At 38.0% G+C, this 23,560-nt stretch overlaps 1 protein-coding gene across 12 annotated transcripts in view; it reads left to right on the top strand.

Moving 5' to 3' along the window:
- The window catches only part of NLGN1 (neuroligin 1), an 896,042-nt gene that overhangs the window by 193,769 nt on the left and 678,713 nt on the right, over positions 1-23,560 (top strand). For 7 of the 12 annotated variants that reach the window (XM_084769311.1, XM_084769320.1, XM_084769317.1 and 4 more), the window contains 2 exons: positions 13,722-14,532; positions 14,987-15,046. In XM_084769311.1, coding sequence (XP_084625437.1) covers positions 14,040-14,532; positions 14,987-15,046 — 553 coding nt within the window. In that variant the 5' untranslated portion in view covers positions 13,722-14,039. Of the gene's footprint in view, positions 1-12,528; positions 12,679-13,721; positions 14,533-14,986; positions 15,047-23,560 lie in introns of those variants that run through there. The other 5 variants (XM_084769312.1, XM_084769321.1, XM_084769314.1 and 2 more) reach the window with 2 other exon arrangements.

Here is a 23,560-nt window from a genome sequence, read left to right as displayed (position 1 = left end):
ATCTCAATGATTATCCCCTCCCTTGTATCCTCCCATTCCTCCCTCCCTCCCATTTTCCCCTTACTCCCCTCCACTATGACTGTGACTGAGGGGGACTTCCTTCCCCTGTATATGCTCATAGGGTATCAAGTCTCTTCTTGGTAGCCTGCTATCCTCTGAGTGCCACCAGGTCTCCCCATCCAGGGGACGTGGTCAAATATGAGGCACCAGAGTACGTGTGAAAATCAGACCCCACTCTCCACTCAACTGTGGAGAATGTCCTTTCCATTGGCTAGATCTGGGTAGGGGTTTCAAGTTTACCACCTGTATTGTCCTTGGCTGGTGCCGTAGTTTGAGTGAGACCCCTGGGCCCAAATCTGCCTATCATAATGTTTTTGTAGGTTTCTAGGATCCTCTGGATTCTCCAAATTTGCCATTCTCCCATGCTTCTCTCATCTAGAGTCCCAATAGGATGTCCTCTCCTCTGTCCCAGTTTCCTGGTTAGTGAAGACTTTCATGGGACATGCTCCTTGGGCTAGTATGCAGATATAAGTGAGTATATACCATTTGAGTCTTTCTGTTTCTGGGTTAACTCTCTCATTATGATCATTTCTAGTTCAATCTATTTGTCCACAAATTTAGGGAATTCCTTGTTTTTAATAGCTGAGTAGTATTCCATAGTGTAAATGTACCACAGTTTCTGCGAGGATGTGGGGAGAGAGGAACACTCCTTCATTGCTGGGGGGAATGCAAACTAGTACAGCCACTTTGGAAATCTATCTGGTGCTATCTCAGAAAACTGGGAATAGGGCTTCTGAAAGACCCAACTATCCCACTCCTTGGAATATACCCAGAAGATGCTCCAGCACACAACAAGAAAATTTGCTCAACCATGTTCATAGCAGCCTTATTCATAATAGCCAGAACATGGAAACAGCCGAAGTGTTCCTCAGTAAAGCCTCATTTTTACTCACCTCAAGTACAGATACTTGGCTTGTAAATCTGCTGTGAAGCCAGAGTAGTGTCGACACAGATATGTATTTAACAAGGCTCAGAAGAGGTTTGAGTGATCTACCATATTCACAGTCAGTATGAGTAATACAGAAGTCTTGATGGACCTAGATGGTAGTTCATAATATGAAAGGGAACTTCTTTCTTTTTTCCTCCAATTTATCCATTCAAGACTGTGGTTGTCATACCTTTGTAATGATGCAATTTATATTTGGGGACACAAACCCTCAAATGTGTAAAACATGTATATCTTCTTTCTCATAAATGTGTATATCACCAGCCTAGAAATACACACAACACCTGGAATTAATGAGATAAGAAAGATAAACCCAGTACTTTTTAAAGGATTACAGATCCACAATGGCACCACTCATCAATATTGAACATACAAGGATACTTAAGCCATAGGACACAGCTAATGGAATGGGCATAAATCTCTTACAAAACTGTATGACTGATATTAAAAATTGTTTCCTCATTTGTTATTATGTCTAGCTAGTTGTTTGTTGATCTTAATATTTTTGTAGCTGGAGATGATCTTGTAATTAAAGTTATATTTAATGACCTTGTTCTTTATTATATGATTATTGTTGTTTTCTTTTTTATATATTATTGTTTTCTTAAATCTATATTTATCTTGTGTGATAGACTTACCTAGTAGACCTTTAGACATAGGCAAGTTGCACTGTAACTTGACAAAGGTCAAGTAAATAACTTTATCCAGTTATGTAAGTTCCAATGCACTAGCAAACATTGACAATGGACAATAACTACAAAAGGCTTCCCTGGAAAATACTAACACAATACTAGCACAGGACAACTTGATGTTTTATGTTGCACTGACCTTGTGGAGATGCTGGGTATAAACCAGATATGCATAGTGGTAAAGCTTACTTTCATTTCCTTTTAGTTTTTTATTTCAAAAGTATCGACTTTTCTTCTCATATATAATTGTCCCCAGTTGGGATACAGACACCTTACATTGGCTGTTCCTGCTCCACAAACCTGCTAGTTTAATTTTCTCTGAATAAAACTGATAATATCTCCCCTCTGATAGAAATTATGGTGGCTTTTCATAACTTGTTGATGAAATCTAAATACAACATGAATAATTTAGCTTCTTAATAAAGGGCTTGTCTTGCCAACCACATCCACCATTGATCTGATGAGGTCTGGCCAAACCAAAGCTTTGCCTCCTCACAGAGGGGATATTTTTGCCTCTCTGTCCCAGGCCAGGTTTTCTGCCTAGGAGAGATTGGGAGGAATCAGGATTTTGAAAGAGATTATCTTCAGTAAGTTTATTGGGACATCCCATGAGAATATCCTCACCAGGAAGGGAAGGAATACCAATGAGCTCCTCCTTCTCTCAGTTCTTATGTGCACCTCTGTGGGTGAGATTGGTACCTCAGAATTTCAGGCTGGCCTTCCTGAGAATCTGAGCTGCTCCCAAGCAACATGAGGCTCACAGCATCCTTGGGGAGTTATTATTAATTCCACTGGAGCATGTTCTCTACCCTGGATCTCTTCACATGCATTCTCTAGGGTTCCTTCTCAGTGTTCTGAAATCATGAGCTCCCATAATCCACTGGCCAGAGGTAGACCAGTCTCTTCATTTCATTCCAAACAAGTTTTAGACCATGCCGGTAATCCTGCTTTTAAGTATTGACTGTGGAAATTGGTTACCTGATAGTTACCTTAAGTGTTTGGTTGACAAAAGTTGCTGTGCTCACTGAATACCTTTATTACAGGCAAACAACATAGTACACAAAACAAGAAAAATGCATTATATAGATATTCATGCTAGAGTTTCAGTGTTCCTCCACTGTAGGCTCATACTGGGTATTTCTGTGTCTTGGCCACATGGCCAATGGAAAAGATAAAGCCAAAGTCTGCAGATATTTTAATTCACTCACAGTGAGCTGGTCACACAAGCATCTTCCTGACATAAAGTCAGAGTTGAGCTTTGACTGAAATATTTATTATTAATTTACTTAAATTATTACTTAGATCGGCATATACAACCATTATTTACTATTACCAGTTATGGTTGACCAATTGTTTTGGTCCCACTCACAGTTAAAAATCAATATTTAAGTTTGTTTAATACAATTGACCATCATTATTTCTGATCGTCATGTTTGAATATTTGCTTTTCAATAAAAATTTTCAAACTAACTAAGATCATGTCATAGTATGGTACTATAGACATCAACAAAACAACAAGGAGTTTGGGATGTTCTTTATGCATATTTCCAAGGACCAAAACAAAGCTCAGCTGTGCACTCTTAATTCATCTTGATGGACAGGTGTGAAGGTGTTTCTTTCTGTCAGTTCTTAATAAATATTTGTTGAATGGATGAAATATTGTATGGATGTTGTTATTCTCTAATGTCTTAAATACTTCTAGTGTTTTTCTTTGTTCTTTTTAAATTTAAATTTACTTTTTTAATTCATTCACTTTACATCCCAATCTTAGCCCCTCCCTGTCACCTTCCAGTCTGACCTTCCCTTTTAGTCTGCCCTCCCCCACCCCCTCCTCTAGTACTCAGAAAGAGAGAGCCCTCCTATTAAGTCTCATCAGGACTGCCTGCATCCTCTTCCTCTTTAGTCTGGCAAGGTCAGTCCTCAATGGGAAAGTGGTTGAAAAGCAGGCAGCAGAGTCCATGGCAGAGACAGCCCCTGCTCCCCTTACTGGACGTACCACAATTCCTTTCTCCATTCTTTGGTTGAGGGACATCTGGGTTGTTCCCAATTTCAGGAGAAAGGGGAGCACTCCACCATTGCTGATGGGAGTGCAAACTTGTACAACCACTATGGAAATCAATCTGGCTACTATTGGGAATAGTTCTACCACAAGACCCAGCTATACTACTTCTGGGCATATACCTAAAAATTACCTATCGCCCAACAAGGACATATGCCCAGAAGTGGTACAGCTGGGTCTTGTGGTAGAGCTTTTCCCAATAGTAGCCAAATTGATTTCCATAGTGGTTGTACAAGTTTGCACTCCCACAGCAATGGAGGAGTGATCCCCTTTCTCCACATCCTTGCCAGCATGTGCTAACACTTGAGATTTTGATCTTAGCCATTCATATGGGTGTAAGACGGAATCTCAGAATCATTTTGATTTGCATTTCCCTCATGACTAAGGATGTTGAGTATTTCTTTAATTGCTTCTTGGCCATTCAATAGTCCTCTGTTGAAAATTCTCTGTTTAGCTCTATACCCTGTTTTAAATTGGATTATTTGGTTTGTTGGTATTTACCGTGTGTGTGTGTGTGTGTGTGTGTGTGTGTGTGTGTGTTTGTGAGGGTGGGTGTATTATTAGCTTTATGTTCAATGTAGAGTGTTGTTGTTGAAGACCTTTTCCCAGTCCACAGGCTGTCATTTTGTTCTGCTGACAATGTATTTTGCTTTACAGAAGCTTTTCAATTTCATGAAATGCCATTTATTAATTGTTGATCTTAGAACCTGGGCTACTGGTCATCTGTTCAGGAAGTTGTCTCTTGTGCCAGTGAGCTCAAGGCTTTTCCCTACATTTTCTTCTAATAATTTAGTCTGTCTGGATTTATGTTGTGGTCTTTGATCTACTTGGTGATCAATCAAGGTCAAAAATGTGGATCTTTTTGTATCTTTTTACATGTAGACACCCAATTAGACCTGCACTATTTGTTGAAGATGCTGTCTTTTTTCCATTGTATGGGTTTTATCTCCCTTTTCAAAAATCAAGGATCCACAGGTATGTGGGTTTATTTCTGGGTCTTTCACTTGATTCCATTGATTCACTTGTCTGTTTTTAAGCTGGTACCATATAGTTTTTATTACTGTTGTTCTATAAGACAGCTTGAGATCATGGATGGAGATCCTTCCAGAAGACCTTTTATTACACAGGATTGTCTTAGCTATTATGTTTTTTGTTTTGTTTTGTTTTCCCATATGAAGCTGAAAATTGTTCTTTCAAAGTCTTTAAGGAATTGTTCTGGTATTTTGATGGGAATTGCACTGAATCTGTAGATTGCTTTTGGAATGATGGCCATTTTTACTATGTTAGTCCTAAAAATCCATGAGCATGGGGCATCTTTCCAGCTTCTGAAATCTTCTTCAGTTTCTTTCTTCAGAGATTTGAAGTTTTTTTTTCATACAGATCTTTCACTTGTTTGGTTAGAGTTACACAAAGATAGTTTATGGTTTTTGGTTTGGTTTTGGTTTTGTGGCTATTGTGAAGGGTATTGTTTCTCTACTTTATTTCTCAGCCTGTTTGTCTTCTGTATACAGGAGGGCCACTGATTTTTTTTTAGTTAATTTTGTATCTAGCAACTTTGCTGAAGGTGTTTATCAGCTTTAGGAATTCTGGCAGAAGTTTTGGGGTCACTTATGTATACTAACATATCATCTACAAATAGTGATATTTAGACTTCTTCCTTTCCAATCTGTCTCTATGATCTCCCCTTATTGTCTTCTTGCAATGGCTAGGATTTCAAATACTATATTGGAGAGATATAAAAGTGTGGACAGCATTTTCTTTTCCCTGATTTCAAAGAAATTCTTTTACATTTCCCTCCATTTAATTTGATGTTGTCAATTGGCTTGCTGTATATTACCTTTATTATGTTTAAATATATGCCTCGTATCCCTGTTTTTTCCAAGACTTTTATCAGGAAGATGTGTTGGATTTTGTCAAAGGCCTTTTCAGCATCTAATGAGATCATCATGAGTATTTTCTCTTAATTTGTTTATATAGTGGATTTTTGTATATTGAACCTCGTCTGTATATCTAGGAGGAAGCCTACTTGATCATGGTGGATGATATTTTTGATGTATTCTTGAATTTGGTTTGTGAAATTTTATTGAGTATTTTTACGTCAAAGTTCATAAGGGGAATTGCTCTGAAATTTTCTTTGTTGGGTCTTTGTGTACTTTAGGTATCAAGGTGACTGTGGCCTCATAAAATGAGTTTGGTTATGTCTCTTGTTTCCACTTTGTGAAACTGAGGAAATTGTTTCTCCGTTTAGTGTCTGTTTCATTGATCTGTCCTTTGGTGAGAGTTGGGTGTTGCAGTTTCCCACTATTAATGTGTGGGGATTGGTGTGTGGTCAAACTTTATTAATATTTCTCTTACAAATTGGGTGCACTTGTATTTGGGGCATAGGTACTCAGAATTAAGAAGTCATCTTGGTGGAACTTTCCTTTCTTGACTATGAAGTGTTCTTCCTCATCTCTTTAGATTAATTTTTGTTGAAAGTATATTTTGTTAGATACTAGAATGTCTACTTCAGCTTGCTATCTGGGTCTGTTTGCATGGAAAACTTTTTTCTAGCTCTTTCTTCTCAGGTAATGTCTATCTTTGTGGCTTGGGTGTGTTTTTTTGTTTGTAGCAGATTGATGGATCCTGTTTACTCATCCATTCTATGATTCTATGCTTTTTTTTTATTGGAGAGTTAAATCCATTGTTGAGGTATATTAATAACCAGTGACTGTTCCTTTTATTTTGATGTTGGTTGTGGTAGTGTGTTTATGTTCTTGTTTTCTTTTGTTTTTGCTATAGTGAAGTTATTTATATCCTGTTGTTTTTGGTGTTTAATTAACATCTTCAAGTAGAAATTTCTCTTCTATTTTCTTCTATAGTTGTGCATTTGTGCATAGATTTTGTTTAAATTTCTGTAATGGAATATATTGTTCTCCATCTATGGTGATTTTAAGTTTTGCTAGGTATAGTAGTCTGGATTGACATCTGTGGTCTCTTTGGGTTTGGAAGACATCTGCCGCTGCCTTTTTGTCTGTTATGGTCTCTTCTGAGAAGTCAGGGGTGCTTCTGATAGGTTTGCCTGTATATGTTACTTGGCCCTTTTTTCTTGTAGCTGTTAACGTTTTTATTGTTGTTCTGTACATTTAGTGTTTTGATTATTATGTGGCAAGAGGATTTTCTTTTCCTATCTAATCTATTTGGTTTTATATAGGCCTGTTTTCTTCCTTAAGTTCTCCATGTCTATGATTTCCCCAGTTTGTGTTTTCCTTATTCTTTCTATTTCCATCATCAGATCTTGAACTGTTTTGTTAATTTTGTTCACCTGTTTGTATTTTCCTGCATTTGCTTAAATGATTTATCCAAGTTTTTAACCTGTTTCTTTGTAGTTTCTTACATTTCTTTGAGTGATGTATTCATTTCCTCTCTATTGGCCTCAATCTGTTTGACTGTATTTTCCTGTTTTTCTTTAAGAGTTTTATTTGTTTTATCTTTAAAGGCCGATATCATCTTCATAAACAAAGACTTAAGGTCATCTTCTTGTACGTCTGTTGTGTTAGGGTATACAAGGGTGCTTGTCCTGGGATAACTGTGTTCTGGCTTTTGTTGATTGTGGTTATTCACTGGCCTTTGGCCATCTGGTTGTCTCTGGTCTTGGATGGCAAATCCTGGTTCCCAGTGGCGTTCTTCTGATCTTAGAAGGACGAACCCTGGGCAGAAAGCTGGAAGATCCTATGGAAGCCATCCTCAGGTTGGTAGGAACTGTCTCTAACTGGCGGGTGGTTCTCAGGGAATTGACCACGACTCTTCTCACATATATCATTCTAAGGACCTACTCTTGCCAGAAGTCCTAATGTTAACCTCCCCACTACCGGCTTTCCTGTTCTGAGGTTAGTGAGCGCCAGATGTCCAGACACTGTGCTCAGACACTGTGATAGCTGGGCACAGCTGTTTGGAAAACCTGTGGACTCAGAGGTCTTGTTGTTCTTCTTATGGAGGTGGGTTGGGATTTAAAGCAGCAGCTGGGGCTGTCTCTGTGGATCCCAGGCATCAGGGGGCCCGAGGCTGGAGCTGCAAGCCCCCAGACAAGGAACATATCGACATCTCATAGAGAGTAGGTGGGTGTCCAGAGTCTGAGATCATGTTCTGGTGGGAACTGGGAATTTCTCCCAGGATTAACGAGGTGACCTGAGGTTGGACTCAATCATTTTCCCCACTTGGGACTCTCTTCTCACCTGGGAGACACAGACACTGGCCACAGTGTGGTCTGTCATTAGCTCTGCAATCACGCTGTTCTGCTGTTTCGGTACCATGAAGGATCGGACTGCCATCTTGGATTCCTCTGGTTTGTTTTTTATGCTGGGTTACCAAAAAAATAATTTAGAGTAGGAATCAGCTCTTTCTGTGTACTAGTGAAATTTACATGCTAAACTCCCATTTATAATGCTTTCTTTAATAATGTTTATTAGTTTTATATTGTCTTATTGAGACCATATAGGCTTTAATTATGGGAAGAAATAATTCAAAAATCTATTTGTTTTACTGTATTTGATGATTTGCTATATGAGGACATTTTCATACTAGTATATTTTATACATTGATCATCGTCTCCTAGACATTTTGATTATGTTATTTTACTCTATTTATTCAAAACTGTTCAAAATACAAAAATATAGGAATTCATGATGAACTTTCCTATGCATGTGAGTATTAGCCTATACTATTAGATACTAAGAATTTGTCAAGTTTACTGTAATTAATTGTTGGCCTTTTAAAGCCTCACCACAGGCTATTCATCTTAGGCTTCAATTAATTAATTACTAGAATTAATTCCACTCATTCTCCTTATTATTCAATGGTGACAACTCACCTGTTAATACCTATTTAGACATTTGTTAATAATAAGTGGTGTTTTTCATTTTTAACTTTTTTGATTAAATTTCCTTTTCCTATTCATTTGAAATTTAATAAAAAACTGTAAAACCTGAGTTTACTGATATTTTACATCTTTTATTTTCATGACTATGGAGAATTTCAATTTCTGATTATTTTATGATGTAACACTTTGTGGCCATTTGGCCTTTATTAATTTGAATGGTTTCTTATTGTTATTGATAAGTCCATTCACTATTTCTGCTACGGAGACAAAATGTTATGCCCAGAAGCAAGTGATAAAAGAACAGTTTATTTAAGGCTTACAGGTTTGGAGGTGAATCCATAATGGCAGGGGAGACACATAAACAGGCATACCAAGCATTAAGCTGTGATAATGCTTCTTCAGTAGTGAAAAGAAATCAAAGAGCTTGAACTAGAAGTATGTGAAGCTTTAAGCTCCCTAAGCCCACCCTCAGCTACACACTTCCTCCAAGCTACATCTTCGTAATATCCCTGAGACAGACAGTGCCATCAGCTGGGAATCAAGGGTTTGAAAACAAGAGCTTATGGGGGTGCTTCCCACAAGCACACCCAATAAGAGGCCATGTTATTACATACATTTTTCATTTGACATGATTGTGTGTGTCAGTAAAACACATTAAAGACAACATCAGAGGTACCCAGTTGTGTTGGTGTCGCATTAAGGAAAGAAAATTCATAACTTCCTTTTGGATTAATTTCACCAAAAGGATGTACAAGTTTGAATTCTCCACTTCTTTTCTTATATCTTTCATCTGTCTGTAGTTTGTGGTTTCTTGCTTGTCTGCATCCTATTTCTATTACCTGTGGTGATCTGTATCTAAGAAAGAGCTTTGTCCTGGAATTATTGGACAACACAAAAAAAAATCACATGGGGAAGAAATGAGGGATACTTTATAGGATATTTCAGAAGCTTGCAAGGGAGTTACTGCAAGTTGATCAATTACAAGGCAAAATTTTATGTTGTTTCTGTCTTTTCTGGCAGATATTTGTTGCGTATTGACCTGTTCATTATTCTCACCAAATGATTACTATAACATACATACATATGCACACACATTGCTCTTTGGATCAGCTGCATAGAGGGACACATAACTCAAGATTAAAGCCATGGATTAGCCTTGGGTGTAAAAGTTGATTACATGGGAAATCCATGGCAAGTAAGTGTGTTTGCTGCCCTGTTCTTGTAAAGGCGGGTTAAACAGACTGAATCCTCAGCTGGGTACCAGGATCACTCAAGGTGCCTTGTTAACTTGCCTGTGAGTCACATAATGACAGCCTTTCGGAATAAGAATATTTTCATAAAATGATCACCACTATTCTGTATAATCAGTGTATCACTGTGATTAATGTAAAGTAAAATTGGTGAAAAGTAGAATTCCATACAAAATAAACTATACTTCCAATAAGAAGAAGCCAAATCTCTTAAAATTTGTTTCTATGGTATACCGCCTGTATTGTCCTTGGCTGGTGCCTTAGTTTGAGCGGGACCCCTGTGCCCAAATCTGCCTATCATAATGTTCTACTTGTAGGCTTCTAGGACCCTCTGGATCCTTCTACTTTGCCATTCTCCCATGATTCTCTCCTCTAGAGTCCCACTAGAATGTCCTCCCCTCTGTCTCAGTTTCCTGGTAAGTGAAGGCTTTCGTGGGACATGCCCCTTGGGCTAATATGCAGATATAAGTGAGTATATACCATTGAATCTTTCTGCTTCTGGGTTAACTCACTCATTATGATCATTTCTAGCTCAATCCATTTATCCACAAATTTCGGGAATTCCTTGTTTTTAATAGCTGAATAGTATTCCATAGTGTATATGTACCACAGTTTCTTTATCCATTCTTCTATTGAGGGACACTTAGGCTGTTTCCATGTTCTGGCAATTATGAATAGGCTGCTATGAACATGGTTGAGCAAATTTTCTAAACCCCTACCCAGATCTAGCCAATGGTCAGAACATTCTCCACAGTTGAGTGGAGAGTGGGATATGACTTTCTCACATACTCTGGTGCCTCACCTTTGACCATGTCCCCTGGAGGGGGAGACCTGGTGGCACTCAGGAAGGACAGCAGGTTACCAAGAAGAGACTTGATACCCTATGAGCATATACAGGGGGAGGAAGTCCCCCTCAGGAACAGTCATAGGGGAGGGGAATAAGGGGAAAATGGGAGGGAGGGAAGAAGGGGAGGATACAAGGGATGGGATAACCATTGAGATGTAACAAGAATAAATTAATAAAGGAGAAAAAAAGTAAAAAAAATTTTGTTTCTATGAAGTCAGAGTATTGACTAGACCTCACATTCGAGAAAATACAATATCAGAAGTGACTTTTGTAATTCAAGTTCAAATGTTATAGGATCATATGAAGTTTTATTTCTGTGTGTGTGTGTGTGTGTGTGTGTGTATGTGTGTGTGTGTGTGTGCATGCGCATGTACACACTCATGTGTTGCACATTTAAGAGAGGATGCAAAGCACCCACATACACATATATACGGAGGTTAGAAGTATATGTTACGTGACTTCCTCCATTGCTTTCCTCTTTAGTTTTGAGACAGAGCCTCTCACTGCACCTGAGGTCAGCAGCTCAGGTGGTGTAGCTAGCCAGTAAGCTCCAGGGACTCCCCTCCCTCTACTTCTCCACCCTTGGTGTTACAGTGTCTGCCACTCTGCATGTAGTGAGAGGACTTGCTCTCCAGGCTTGGGTGTTTGCACGGCATCCACTTTACCTACTGTGCCATCCTTATAGCCCCACAAGGAGTTTTCATAAATAGTTATAAATTGAAAACAGACCAATAGAAATGATCAGGAGGATGGCTTTACATCAAGTGGCCCTGGGCCCTGGCACTGCTATCGATAAGGAGAGACACTGGCCACCTTATTCAACCCGTACAACCTCAATTGCCTGCAAGTTGAGCCCATATTTTAAAATGTAATTGCACTAAACCTAAGAACTTGACATCTGCTTCAGAAACATTAATGAATGGAAAAACTGTCAAAATGTGCATCTTTTAAAAGCATATTATTTTCAAAGAGCTCACTAATGCAAACAGGCTTTGTTTCTTTTTTTTTTTTATTACTTGACCTAAAACATGTTACAAAAATAGTGATGTCTAGAAAATAATTTTAGATCATTACTATAGTTCTCTACAATTACACACATGCAGCAAGGAATATTTTGGTAAGCAACAGAAAAAAACTCAGGAATATTAGACAATTCATTGTGCTGTGCAGCATCCTGATCTTCCCAATATTCTATTAAAACAGCATATCAATAGAAACCAGGAGTCTGATTTATCTTAGCACAATTAAGGAAGTTATTTATAAGTGCAAAGGGGAGTGTTATTTTATGAATAACCAAACAAATGTCTTAGACTATTAATGAGATGCCAATTGTATGAAAGAGAATGTCCAGAAATCATTGTAATTGAAAATGAGATGCTGAGTGAATTGGGTGACTAAGACTTTCCAGCCCCTGCCCCTCCAACCATCCCCTCCCCCCTCCAAGGTTTTTACCTCAGGTGTCAAAATGGTACCTTTCAACACTGAAAGGCAAAGAGGACTCAGCCCCACTGTGGTCCCTATGATTCAGAATATACATAGGCATAATGTATGCTTTACAGACATGATTCAGAGCATACAGGGATATCATGCATGTTTTCCAGACATGAGTTTGTGTAGCTAAATCTTCTGTCAATGCAGGAATTCTGGGGCATGTGGCAGAAGGGTCTAAGCATACCTTTTGTATGTTAATGTGCTTTCACAGTCAAAATATGAGAATTACCACACACTGGAATACCCTTGAAGAAAGACATTTATCTTCTTATTTCCTCTATTGATAGATTGTTCAGAGCCAAAAGAGCGTCGGCTCCAGAACCAAATCTCTGCCTGGCCTACATAGTTTTGCAGTTTCCTTTAGAATAACACAAAGTCGAGGCAGTATCACTGCCACAGCAGCACTTCCCCAGGAACCTTCTGATTGTATGACAGGATAGAACCATCTCTAATACAAATCAACACCATTAATTCCAAAGTAAGCACTTTAAAAGGTGGCTTGAACACGAAAAGACCTTTTTGCTGAGCTGCATGCTCTTTGACAGTTGGTGCAAGATGCGCCTGCGGATTGCATTGTGCTGAGCATTCCAGCTTGTTCAGATGCAGTTTTCAATTGCACTGAATAAAAAACATGAGATGTTGATGGGTGCTAAATACAGGACGCCACAATTCGGTTTGATTGTTCTTTTAAATTACTGTGCTTTTTTTTCCTTCTAGTTTCCTTCCTTTGATCTCTCACAGACAGTGAGAATAAAATTTGTAATTTAAAGCATATTGACTTCTACTCAGATATTCACTTACAAATTGCAAATTTATTGGGAGCTGAAACATATAGTTAGGTGGGAAAATATCTTTGGTCTAGAAAAAAGGTGCCACCTTCTTTCTCTTTTGATGGAGCTGTCTCATAGCACTTTCCCTGCTAAATTCTTGACATTAAGTTTAAAGTAAGTTTCTGTAAATAATAGATCCTGCTGAGAAATACCAACAACCTTGAACTCATGAGGAAGGAGGATTTAAATACATTTGTTCTGCATTTTTATGAATATGTGTATGAGTTTTACTTATTTTCAATACACGCACACACTCTAATAAGTCAATCCTCCATTCATATACTAATGCTTTTCTAAAGAAGTTTTCTCCTTATGGGACACTAATTCTGAGATTTATTGATCAGTTTTTTAGATACATGAAATTATTAAATTATCAGTAAAGAAGAACTGTTCACATATAACCTTGAGTACTGATACAAACTGTAGCATATAATGCCCCCAAACTGTGCATTTGACAAAGTCTGTTTCTATGTAAATACATGCAAATTCATCAGGCAAGTTGCTCATGAGCATAATAATAACTTATTTCACCTGTAGTTTTACATCAATCCATAATTTTCTGTTGGTAGTATTCAACTTACCTGACTGTACCCACTCTTAATGTATTTCTATACCATGTAAAATATCTAGTTATCACTTTGTCTGTCTACTTGTTCTTACTAATGATTTATTTTCTTTTTTTTTCCCCCAGGGTATAGACCCACAGCTAACTGGATTTGATTTATACGAAGGGAATCTACATCAATGGCCACTCTCGCCACATTGCTATTATGGAAACCAGAATGGTCAATAGGAGATGGTCTGATGAATAGTGATGATTGAAGATGTTCCATCAATCTGTTTGAAGTCATTGGGAGCTACTTGCTGCATGAAGAGTGTTCTGAGCTTTCCTTAACAAGCTCATATTTGAGAAATTGGAGGCGCATTGTACCATCATTCCATCTTTCTCAAGTGGATACCGATACATTTGCCTCACTATACCAGATAACTAAACAACTAATGTGGGACCATGGCACTTCCCAGATACATGTGGCCAAGTTATGTTTGGAGAGCCATGATGGCGTGTGTGGTACACAGGGGTTTGGGTGCCCCATTGACTCTCTGTCTGTTGGGATGTTTGCTACAGACTGTCCACGTGCTCTCTCAAAAATTGGATGATGTTGATCCTTTGGTTACTACTAACTTTGGCAAGATAAGAGGAGTTAAAAAAGAACTCAATAATGAAATTTTGGGGCCTGTCATTCAGTTTCTTGGGGTTCCATATGCTGCTCCACCGACAGGAGATCATCGATTTCAGCCTCCAGAACCCCCATCTCCTTGGTCCGATATCCGGAATGCCACTCAGTTTGCTCCTGTGTGTCCCCAGAATATCATTGATGGCAGATTGCCTGAAGTTATGCTTCCTGTTTGGTTCACTAATAACTTGGATGTGGTTTCATCATATGTACAAGACCAGAGTGAAGACTGCCTATACTTAAACATCTATGTCCCAACTGAAGATGGTGAGTTCATTGCAGGAACACAGGGAGTTTCGTTTATTTGTTTCCTATTCTGAGTTCTAACAATATTAATTTATGTGTACTGGTAGTATGCATGGCTTTTCCTGTTGGCATGTAGACATATTTTACATGCTTGCATGCTGCTCTTTTTATTTTTGTGTGTCAGTGTATCTGTTCTTCTTCTTCTTCTTTTTTTTTTTTTACTGTGCCTACTCGTTTTCTTTCCTCCACAGCACGTATATTGAGGTAGAAATGGGCTCCTAATTTCCATTTTCTACCAAATGACTTCTGAGAAGATGCATCAACGTTTCCTCATTGCATGTGCAGGCTCAACAAATTGGGGCTCTCTCTCACTCAGTACAATCAGGAGTGCACTAAGTTAGATAGTGGTGTTGCATGTTCCGGCGGTCTGTGATGGAGCGCCATGTTATTTTCTAGTCTTCTATTCATTTTTCAGTAAAAAGAATATCCAAGGAATGTGCCAGAAAACCCGGCAAGAAAATATGTAGAAAAGGAGGTATGTATAAAAGTGAACATAAAAACGCTGTAAAAGTTAACAGAGGAAGAACAAGACACTCTCCCCAAGGATGACTTGCTGATGCTGGGGAGAGAGTGTTAGGTGACAGTGACGGGTCAGGGGAGCACAAAGTTGCGCAGACAATGCTGGAAAAGCTCATTGCTGGCAACTGTGTTCTCCTGTGGGCCGAGCCCTTAAGAATGTAATTTCTGCCTAGAGTTTGCTTATAAAGAAAAAGATGCCTCGTGTGTATGCTGTCTAAGGAAGCCAAACAGTGCTGCCTTAGCAGCTGGTCAGTTTTGTTCTCAGAACTCTTCCTGAACATGTATTGGATGTGCGTCCCTCCTTAAAATAATTTATTCAATCAAAACCTTTGTTTTATGTTGATGTATTCTTAGATCCACCTAAATACCTTATGGACTTTCTCATCATAAGGTTCAGTTGGCTACAGCTGTGGGGCAGTTACTATTACTAGGTAATGGTGATTTTTTTTCTCCCAAGTTGTTTTTATTTTCAGTTACTCTTCTAGAAGAAAATGAGATGTTTTATTCTTTATGTGAAATATTTACAGTCTTAAAATGTCTCCAACATTTATATATTTATGTTAAACAATTTAAAACATGGGGAAGAACGTGATTCAGAAGCTACAATTAAATCAACCTTCAAATCATCCTCCAGCCAGATTGAGCAAATGTAGACAGTGACAGCTGCAAGCTCGCATCTGAATGCAGCATGTCCACACTCCACTTTTATATAACATTCAGTAAATCACTCATAGGAGTGTATGATTTTCTGTAGCAGTATATCTTCTAAGTGTTATTTTGACCTTATTCATAACTTGGTAGAAATTTCAATCTTCTTACGAAGACATATTGACATTCCAGTGTGGTATGTTCCCTTCTCTAGGCATTTCTACTCTGCCTGGGGCGGGTCAGACTCTATTATGTCATCTTTGTGGGGAGAGGAATGTTCAAATGGCTCTGTTTAATGAGATTTGTATTACACAAAAGACACTTAAGGTAGCAACGTTATCAACCTTTCATCAAAAGTATTTGCAGTAAGCTGACTATTAGTCTTTCTCTCATTTGTTGGGTAAAAGAGAGTTCAGCCTTTCCTTTTGAAAAATTAAGGACAGATTTTGTGTCAAATGCATAGCATGCTTAGGAAGAAATGTGTAGGAATCAGAGGGCTTTTAAACAACCAAAAAGTTTTTTAACTTTTCAAATGAGAGCAACAGCAGTGATCGCCATGCCTTCAGCTAATGTGTAGTGCTGCAGAGGGTGTTATTATGCATCTTATCAAGCGTGTGTAATTAGCTAAGTGACTTTCTCCTCCTATCACAGAGCTGTTGATTCACAAAGTCATAAATAAAGATGCTGTTGAAGAATTCATAAATAAGTCATAATGCATAAAAATATGTGTGATTACAGAAAAAAAATAAGGGCATCAAAGGGTAAGATAATGTAAGTAAGCAAGAAAATGACCTTTCTGCTGGTAGAACTTTGTCCACAAATAAACAAGCTGAGTAGTAATTTATTTTTCTTTGTTCCTTGGCTTTTTGGTTCTATATGCTGTATAAGAGAGTTGGCAAATAGTTGTGTAGGCTGGGCTGCTTACTTTGGCAACCTTTGAGCTAATTTATAATTAGTGTGGGACAATGTCTACAGATGCCCACTGACTATGGAGTCCAGTCCACTGTTGTGTGTGCAGCACTAATTAAGTCTTATTTTAAAAATCCTCTTGTTTGGGAACTTATCAAATCTTATTATAATTAGAGAAGAAGGCCTGCTCCTTTTTAGTTGACTGTTTATTACCCTAAGTCTGAATAACTAATAATTTAAATGTAATACTCTCTACAACTATTATTTTATAGAAATAAAAACTAAAATTTACACTTGGCTATTGAATGAAGTAGTAGAAAATGTCCCTAAACATTTAATATTAAATGGATTCTTTACAATGAAATGTTTATTTTATTAAACTCAAGAACATTATTACACTACACGTGGTGACAAACTACTGGCATTCCAGCACTTGGGAGGCGGCTGCAGAGAAGAAAGATACAGATTTCAATGCCAGCTGTGGCTACAAAATAAGTTGGAAGCTAGCCTGCTCTAAATATACTCTGCCACAAGAAACTACAGAAAATAAGAAAGGATTAGGGAGAGGGAAAGAGAAGGAGACATTATCCTTTTTCAAGAAATTATTGGTGATTTTATAACTATTAACATATGCATTATATCTGTACTGCACATGGATGTTGAGTTATTGAGCAGATTTCTAGAGGGTCTTACACAGTGATTCAGAACCTGGAATAGTAGTTGCCTTGTGCTTGGTTCAGATGCTAAATTTTTGGCTTGTCATTATCCACCTTTTTCTTTTAAATGTATACAGTCACTTACAAAGGCAGATGGACCCTGTTCCTGTGCCAAGGCCACTATAGTCTGGGCATATTGTACTCACTCAGAACTATTTCTTAATTGCCAATTATAAACGTGTTGTAATCAAGTGAGTTAGCAATAAATGAGGTAGGCTACGAATTCTCCTTTCAGGGAGCTTTCGTTCAAATGACTTTGCAAAGAACAACACATTTTATTTTCTTTGATCTATACAAAAGGAAGAAAAAATCTCTCCCTCTAGGAGATGCCACATTATATTTTTAAAATATCTTTTGTAATATTCTTCTCTGCATTTGATGTTAGAGAACATATTTAAAAGAAAACTTCAGAGGGTTGCCTTTTGTTTTAAAACAGGTCCCTGTTGCACATTTTAATCTATCTTTTTATATTTTTCATGATAGTCTTAGCCGTATGTTAATTGCATTCTAGACATTTTTCAGGGTTCTGCCCATTTAGTAATTGAGAAGAAAAATGAATAGTTAAAAATGGGCTGCTGCTTCAAGGCAGTCCGACACGTAGGTGACACAGAAGCAGGAGCTTCACACGTGGAGATTATCAAGTGTTTGCCATAATTTACCCATTTCATCATTGTACTACAATGACCACATGAGGAAAATTATACTACAATAAATCCTAAAAAGCTTTTTAAACTTGATATTTTCACTCAGTTTCTGTTGCTAGCAAAGGCAGGAGCAGATCTGACCATAGTTCTTGCCAATGGTGTGTATTAGATAGAGTTCTGTTATGTTAAATTACTACGTGCAGCGAGATGGCTCAGTAAGTAAGGTAATGCAAGCACAAGGATCTGAATTCAGACTCTGAGCTCCCATATTAAAACCAGGCATGATGCTGTGTGTCTATAACCCATTATGGGCAAGACAGGGAGGGCTCCATCTCTTGAATTCTGCCTAGGAGCCTGGCCAGTCTTTGAGCTCTAGGTTCTGTGGGAGATCTGACCTCAAAAATAAATAAACCAAAGCAACCAAACAACCAACCAAAGAAACATAAATAAACATGTGTGAGAATATTGAAGAAGAGAACTGCTGGTAACATCTGGAATTTAAACACACACACAATAAATAAATAAATAGATAGATAGATAGATAGATTAATTAATTTATTTATTAATGCTTCTTCCAGATGATCCTATAGCAGTTATCTACATTCATATCTCTTCCATTCACTTACCCTCTTTCTCTTTTAAGTTTTTTTGCATATTAAAAATAATTAAAATTTTCTAAATTCTTTCCATTCATAATACCTTATCTCAATTTAATTTGATCAAACACTATAGACAACTTGTTTTCAAATGTCTCTGCACAGATCATTCTGATAACATTTTTTGTTGATTTTATTGTTGTTCTTATTTTCTAGAGGTTTTTTTATTGTTAAACTTCGTTCTGTCACACTTTTCATACAGACCACTACAGATTTCGATCTCTCTCATTTCTGTTTCCCAATTCTCTCCCACTCCTGTCAATATCACTGTCACACTATAATAGGCTATTTATTAGTTTGAATTTTGTTTGCTGTCTCACAGAGTTTAATGTGATTTAGTCCTATGCAGTCTTTTGTTTTGTTTTCCTTTTACTGATCAGACTAAGACCCCAGGATATTCTCCTAGAAAACTATCAAGGAGTAGTTTTAACTCACTGTAATACCATGTGTCTCTAGGCTTTGGCCTTGTGAGACTTGCTAACAAACGGTGAGGTGGTCAAACATTAGACAATAAACACAAAAAGAAGGCACAAGGGACTAGAAGAATCCATAACCACACCAGCCCAGGACGTTCTGGCTTGCAGGCTTGCCTTCTTCCAGGAGGTTGCGTGTTATCGCATAGCTCTTTGTAGGGCCTTGTGTGGTGGTGCACGCCTTTAATCCCAGCACTTGGGAGAGGACAAACCATAGCTCTTTGGAGATAAATACAGAATTCTCATTTTTCTAGTTGGGAGCTTTTGTGAATCTGCTTCTTCATTCCCTTCTTTTCATTACATAGGCATCTTTATAGATGTCTCTGATGTTATTCCTCACTGCTTAAGCATGTTCCTGATTTTTCAAAAATATTTGACTTACTTTCCTTAATAGTGTTTACTTGAGATCATCTATAATTCATTCAAGAATACTTCCAGCAATTTTGGAGTTTATTTGTCTGTTTTTTTTCCTTTTAGCATAGAGACTAGTTTGACTCCTATCAATATTGATGCTTTTAGGATTTTTGTAAGGGATTACATTCCAGAATCATATTGCTTCTGGTTCCATATTTCTAAATCCTTAGTTCACTTTACAAATATGTATTGATTGCTGGCTATGTAGGAATTATTTTCCTAAGCTAAAAGAAATAATTAGTAGACAGAAAAACATTTTATTTTTTGGAATCAGCTTATGATATTTTTTACTTTACCTTAAAGGAGCAAGGGGGAAAAGAATAAACAAGGTAATGATGATAAGATCTGCATTTGTGTGGGATGAAGTTAGTGTATAAAGGGATGTTCAAGATTTTTAGTATCTGGCCTCAAGCTAGGGATCTATCCTTTATCTGTATTTTCAGAATGGTTAGGAGCACACATATGAGGGAGGGGGTGATAGAAAAATGCTGAAGTTCAGAAAGTTTGAATTAATTTTTAAAAGAAGAGTAGACATATTAAGAGTGGGTGGTAAGAGAGCATAACAGCATAGAAAGAGTAAAAGAAATTACTGCAGTCTACCAAGACTGTTACATACTCAGAACAAGGAAGAATAATGGAAATTGTAGTTTCATTGTCTTTTGAAAATCATATTATTGATTAATTTGTTGTAAACAAATCCTAATCTAGAATAATATGGTTGCCATCAATTAAGATGAAAAGGGAGGAATATAGAATGATTTGGGGGTATAGCATAGTATAAAGTGCTATTTTATTTTGGCCATGATAAATTAGAGCTGATCATTACTGATCCAAGGGTAGAGATCAAGGAACCAGTGTTCTAATCCAACAGTATGAATCATGTTTAGAAAAGAGGTCTATGATGAGATATTTTAGAGTTACTATACTAGACATGGTAAAGGAAGCCAATGGAAATACAGAAACAAAGACTCCAAGGTCTGAGACAAAAATCCATGTTAGTTGGGAGATGTATTAGTCAACTTTTCATTACTATAACAAATGATCACATTTACTTTTTAGGGAAACATTTTTATTTTGGTTCAGGGTTTTGGAGGTTGACCAGTGATTTCTAGGCCCCAGTGCATCTGGGCTTTGGTGAGGTGGAACATTATTGAGGTTCCATAGTGAGAATTCTGGTATTTTGGGTTCTTTTAAAAACACACAACTATTACAGGACTATATTTTCATTTTAATCCCAGGTTTGGGAATATGGGGTTGCTTCACAGCAGATCACTATGATTTGCCTCTTGCTCCAACAGGGGCATGATTTTGTCAGCTGCACAAAGTTTCTGTGATTGTGTGATGTTTGGAATTCTAGGAACTTCTCAGAGGGTACATAAATGGGAGAGCCTCGAGAGGTGAGATGCTGGTTGGTGGTGGGATGCTGTTGACTGCAGTTGGTTAAGTAGGCATGTGCAAATAAGAAACAACAAGGGGAAATTAGGTATCCTGACAGAAAGGACTGAGTTTACCCCAAGGATCTGGATGCCCCTACTCAGCAGGAAGTAGTCTTAATAATAAGGAAGCCCTATTTCCTCTCTATCCTCTTTTCTCTTCTATCTAGTGTTAGGGATTTAAAAGGGTAGGGAAGAGGGAAAAAAAACCGCACAAAGTAGCAAACACCAGCTGCTGAGTGTGTTTTAGAGAAAGTCTGCATACCTCAGGGTGGCTGGCAAACAACAGCAGAATTTCCTGATGAGAAGGCCCTTCCTTCCACCAAGCCTCATCCTCTACAGTGCTTAGTACCTCCTAACAGTAAGTAGCACAGGCTGAGATCCAGACTTTAACAGATGAGGGTGGGGAAGCATTTAAGACACAGATCATCTGAAGAGGCAAATCAAAATTTTCTTGTTGTTGCAGGCGTTGGAGCTAAGACATGTGTAGACACGAACATATCATGTAGACATCAGGTCCTCAAGTGGGTTCCTGTGGAGGAGGATATGAGAGCTTGCGCATAAATGATTGTTTTAAGGCACTTCGAGGTAACCTTGTAACTATAGTAAAGAAAAGAATAAAGGTACAAGTAAGATTGTAGAATTTCTGAAATAATACCACTGAATAGGTAAAAAACGAAAGGGCAATTGAGTACCATCATTGGGAGTGTTATACTAAGAGGCATGCACATATGTAATTTAAATTAACATGGCACAGAGGACGGCACAAGAATATGAGGGCGTGGGTAACAGCGGTGGTAGCATTGATTCTCTACCATAATCCTGTGGCATTTGAAGAAAATAAATATATATTTATTCACTTTACTTCCCTATTGTAGTCCCTTATCTCCTTTCCTTCTGGTTCCACCCTCCCTCCCTCTTCCCCCATCACCTCCCCCCTACTGTTCAGAAAATGGTGGCACTGCCACCCACCCACCCACTCCAGCACATCCAGTAGCATCCTCTTCCGCTGTGGCCTGGTAACGCAGCCCCACTAGGGGGAAGTGATTGAAAAGCAACAGAGACATTTTTTTTTATCTTCACTTTTAAGATGGCCCAATGGAGAACAGAAGAGGCCATGTATCTTGGCCAGAGATTTATAATATTTTCGTGGCCAACTAGCCATGTTTCCTTTGAGATGACTTTCTAGGATGAAAGAATGCGAAACCACAGAAACAGACCTTTGACTACAGCAATAGTCCTTTGCTTTGAGGATTATAGATCAAATGGAAAATAATATTGGTGGCCAGTTTATTACTATAATACTGTCTTATATCAAAGTAATTAAAACCTCTGATTCATTCACTTTTTGATGTTTAACGAGAACCACTGTGAGGCATAGGTTTGATTTCACACTGGAGTCAGTAGCTAAGATTTTGATGGGCTTTCTGGAAGCCGAAAGGCTGCAGTTGGAGTTCTGACACGCCAACACGATGTCTTCAGAGAACAACACCAATTGTCCACTGTTTTCTGACAGGCGTGTCAGGTTGTCTGAAGCAGGTGATTAAAACATTCCTGGTGTCTGCCTCATTTTTCCTGGAGGAGAATTAAAAAAAATGTTTTTTCAGAAAATCATTGAAATTCAAAACATTTAAGACATATATCAGCAGCAGAAAGAATTATGCTCCGAAATAAATCGATTACAGATGCTGCTTGCCACTCCTCTCTACTGCAGGAGCAGTGTGCTTCCAGATATACTTTTCCCACAGAGCACCAGCACTATGAACACATTCCGTTTTCATTGACATCAGTTCTGTCCACCACTGAGGATTGGTATTTAATGTTTCTCCTACAGTTCTTACGTACTCTCTTTCTACTTGAACACATGGAGGACAGAGATAACTTTAAATTCATTGATAAGAAGCAGCAAGCCCACCCATCCCAGGCTCCTCAGTTGAAGATCTAAACAAACACAAACACAAATCCTTCTTTCTTTTTTTTTTTTCATGGAATATACCTTGATCATATTTTCCTCTCCCTCATCTTCTCCCAGATATTTCTCTCCCCTCAAGACACTTAAGTTCATGTACTTTCTCTCTCTCTCTCTCTCTCTCTCTCTCTCTCTCTCTCTCTCTCTTTCTCTCTCTCTCTCTCAATACAAAAATAAGAGAAACAATGAAAATAAACACACACACACACACACACACACACACACACACACACACACACACATCCAACCAACAAAAAACCCCAAGAAGATTAACCCCCAAAACAAATGTCTCTTTCTTTATTTCTTTCTCTGTTTCCTTTTTTATTTTAGTTGTTCATTTTTTTCTTTGACAGTTTTATGTGTCTACAGTTCACTTTATCTGTGCACACTCCGACCCTCTCTAATCTCCCTTCCACCCTTCAATCTACTCTCATCCCTACGCATCTCTTTCTCACAGTTATTGCATGTTTTTGTTTTGTTTTGTGACCCTCTGATTTTAACCACGATCATTTGTGAGACCATGAGTTTGAAGCTATGTATTGGGCTCACAGTTGATACACCATTGAAAATGATGATTGTCAACCCCACCCCTTCAGAGCACTGCAGTA

This window comes from Acomys minous, assembly GCF_964271855.1.
Source record: "Acomys minous genome assembly, chromosome: 19".
Taxonomy (NCBI): Eukaryota; Metazoa; Chordata; class Mammalia; order Rodentia; family Muridae; genus Acomys; species Acomys minous.
The sequence above is the reverse complement of the archived record's forward strand: the minus strand, read 5'-3'. Positions and strand labels throughout refer to the sequence as shown.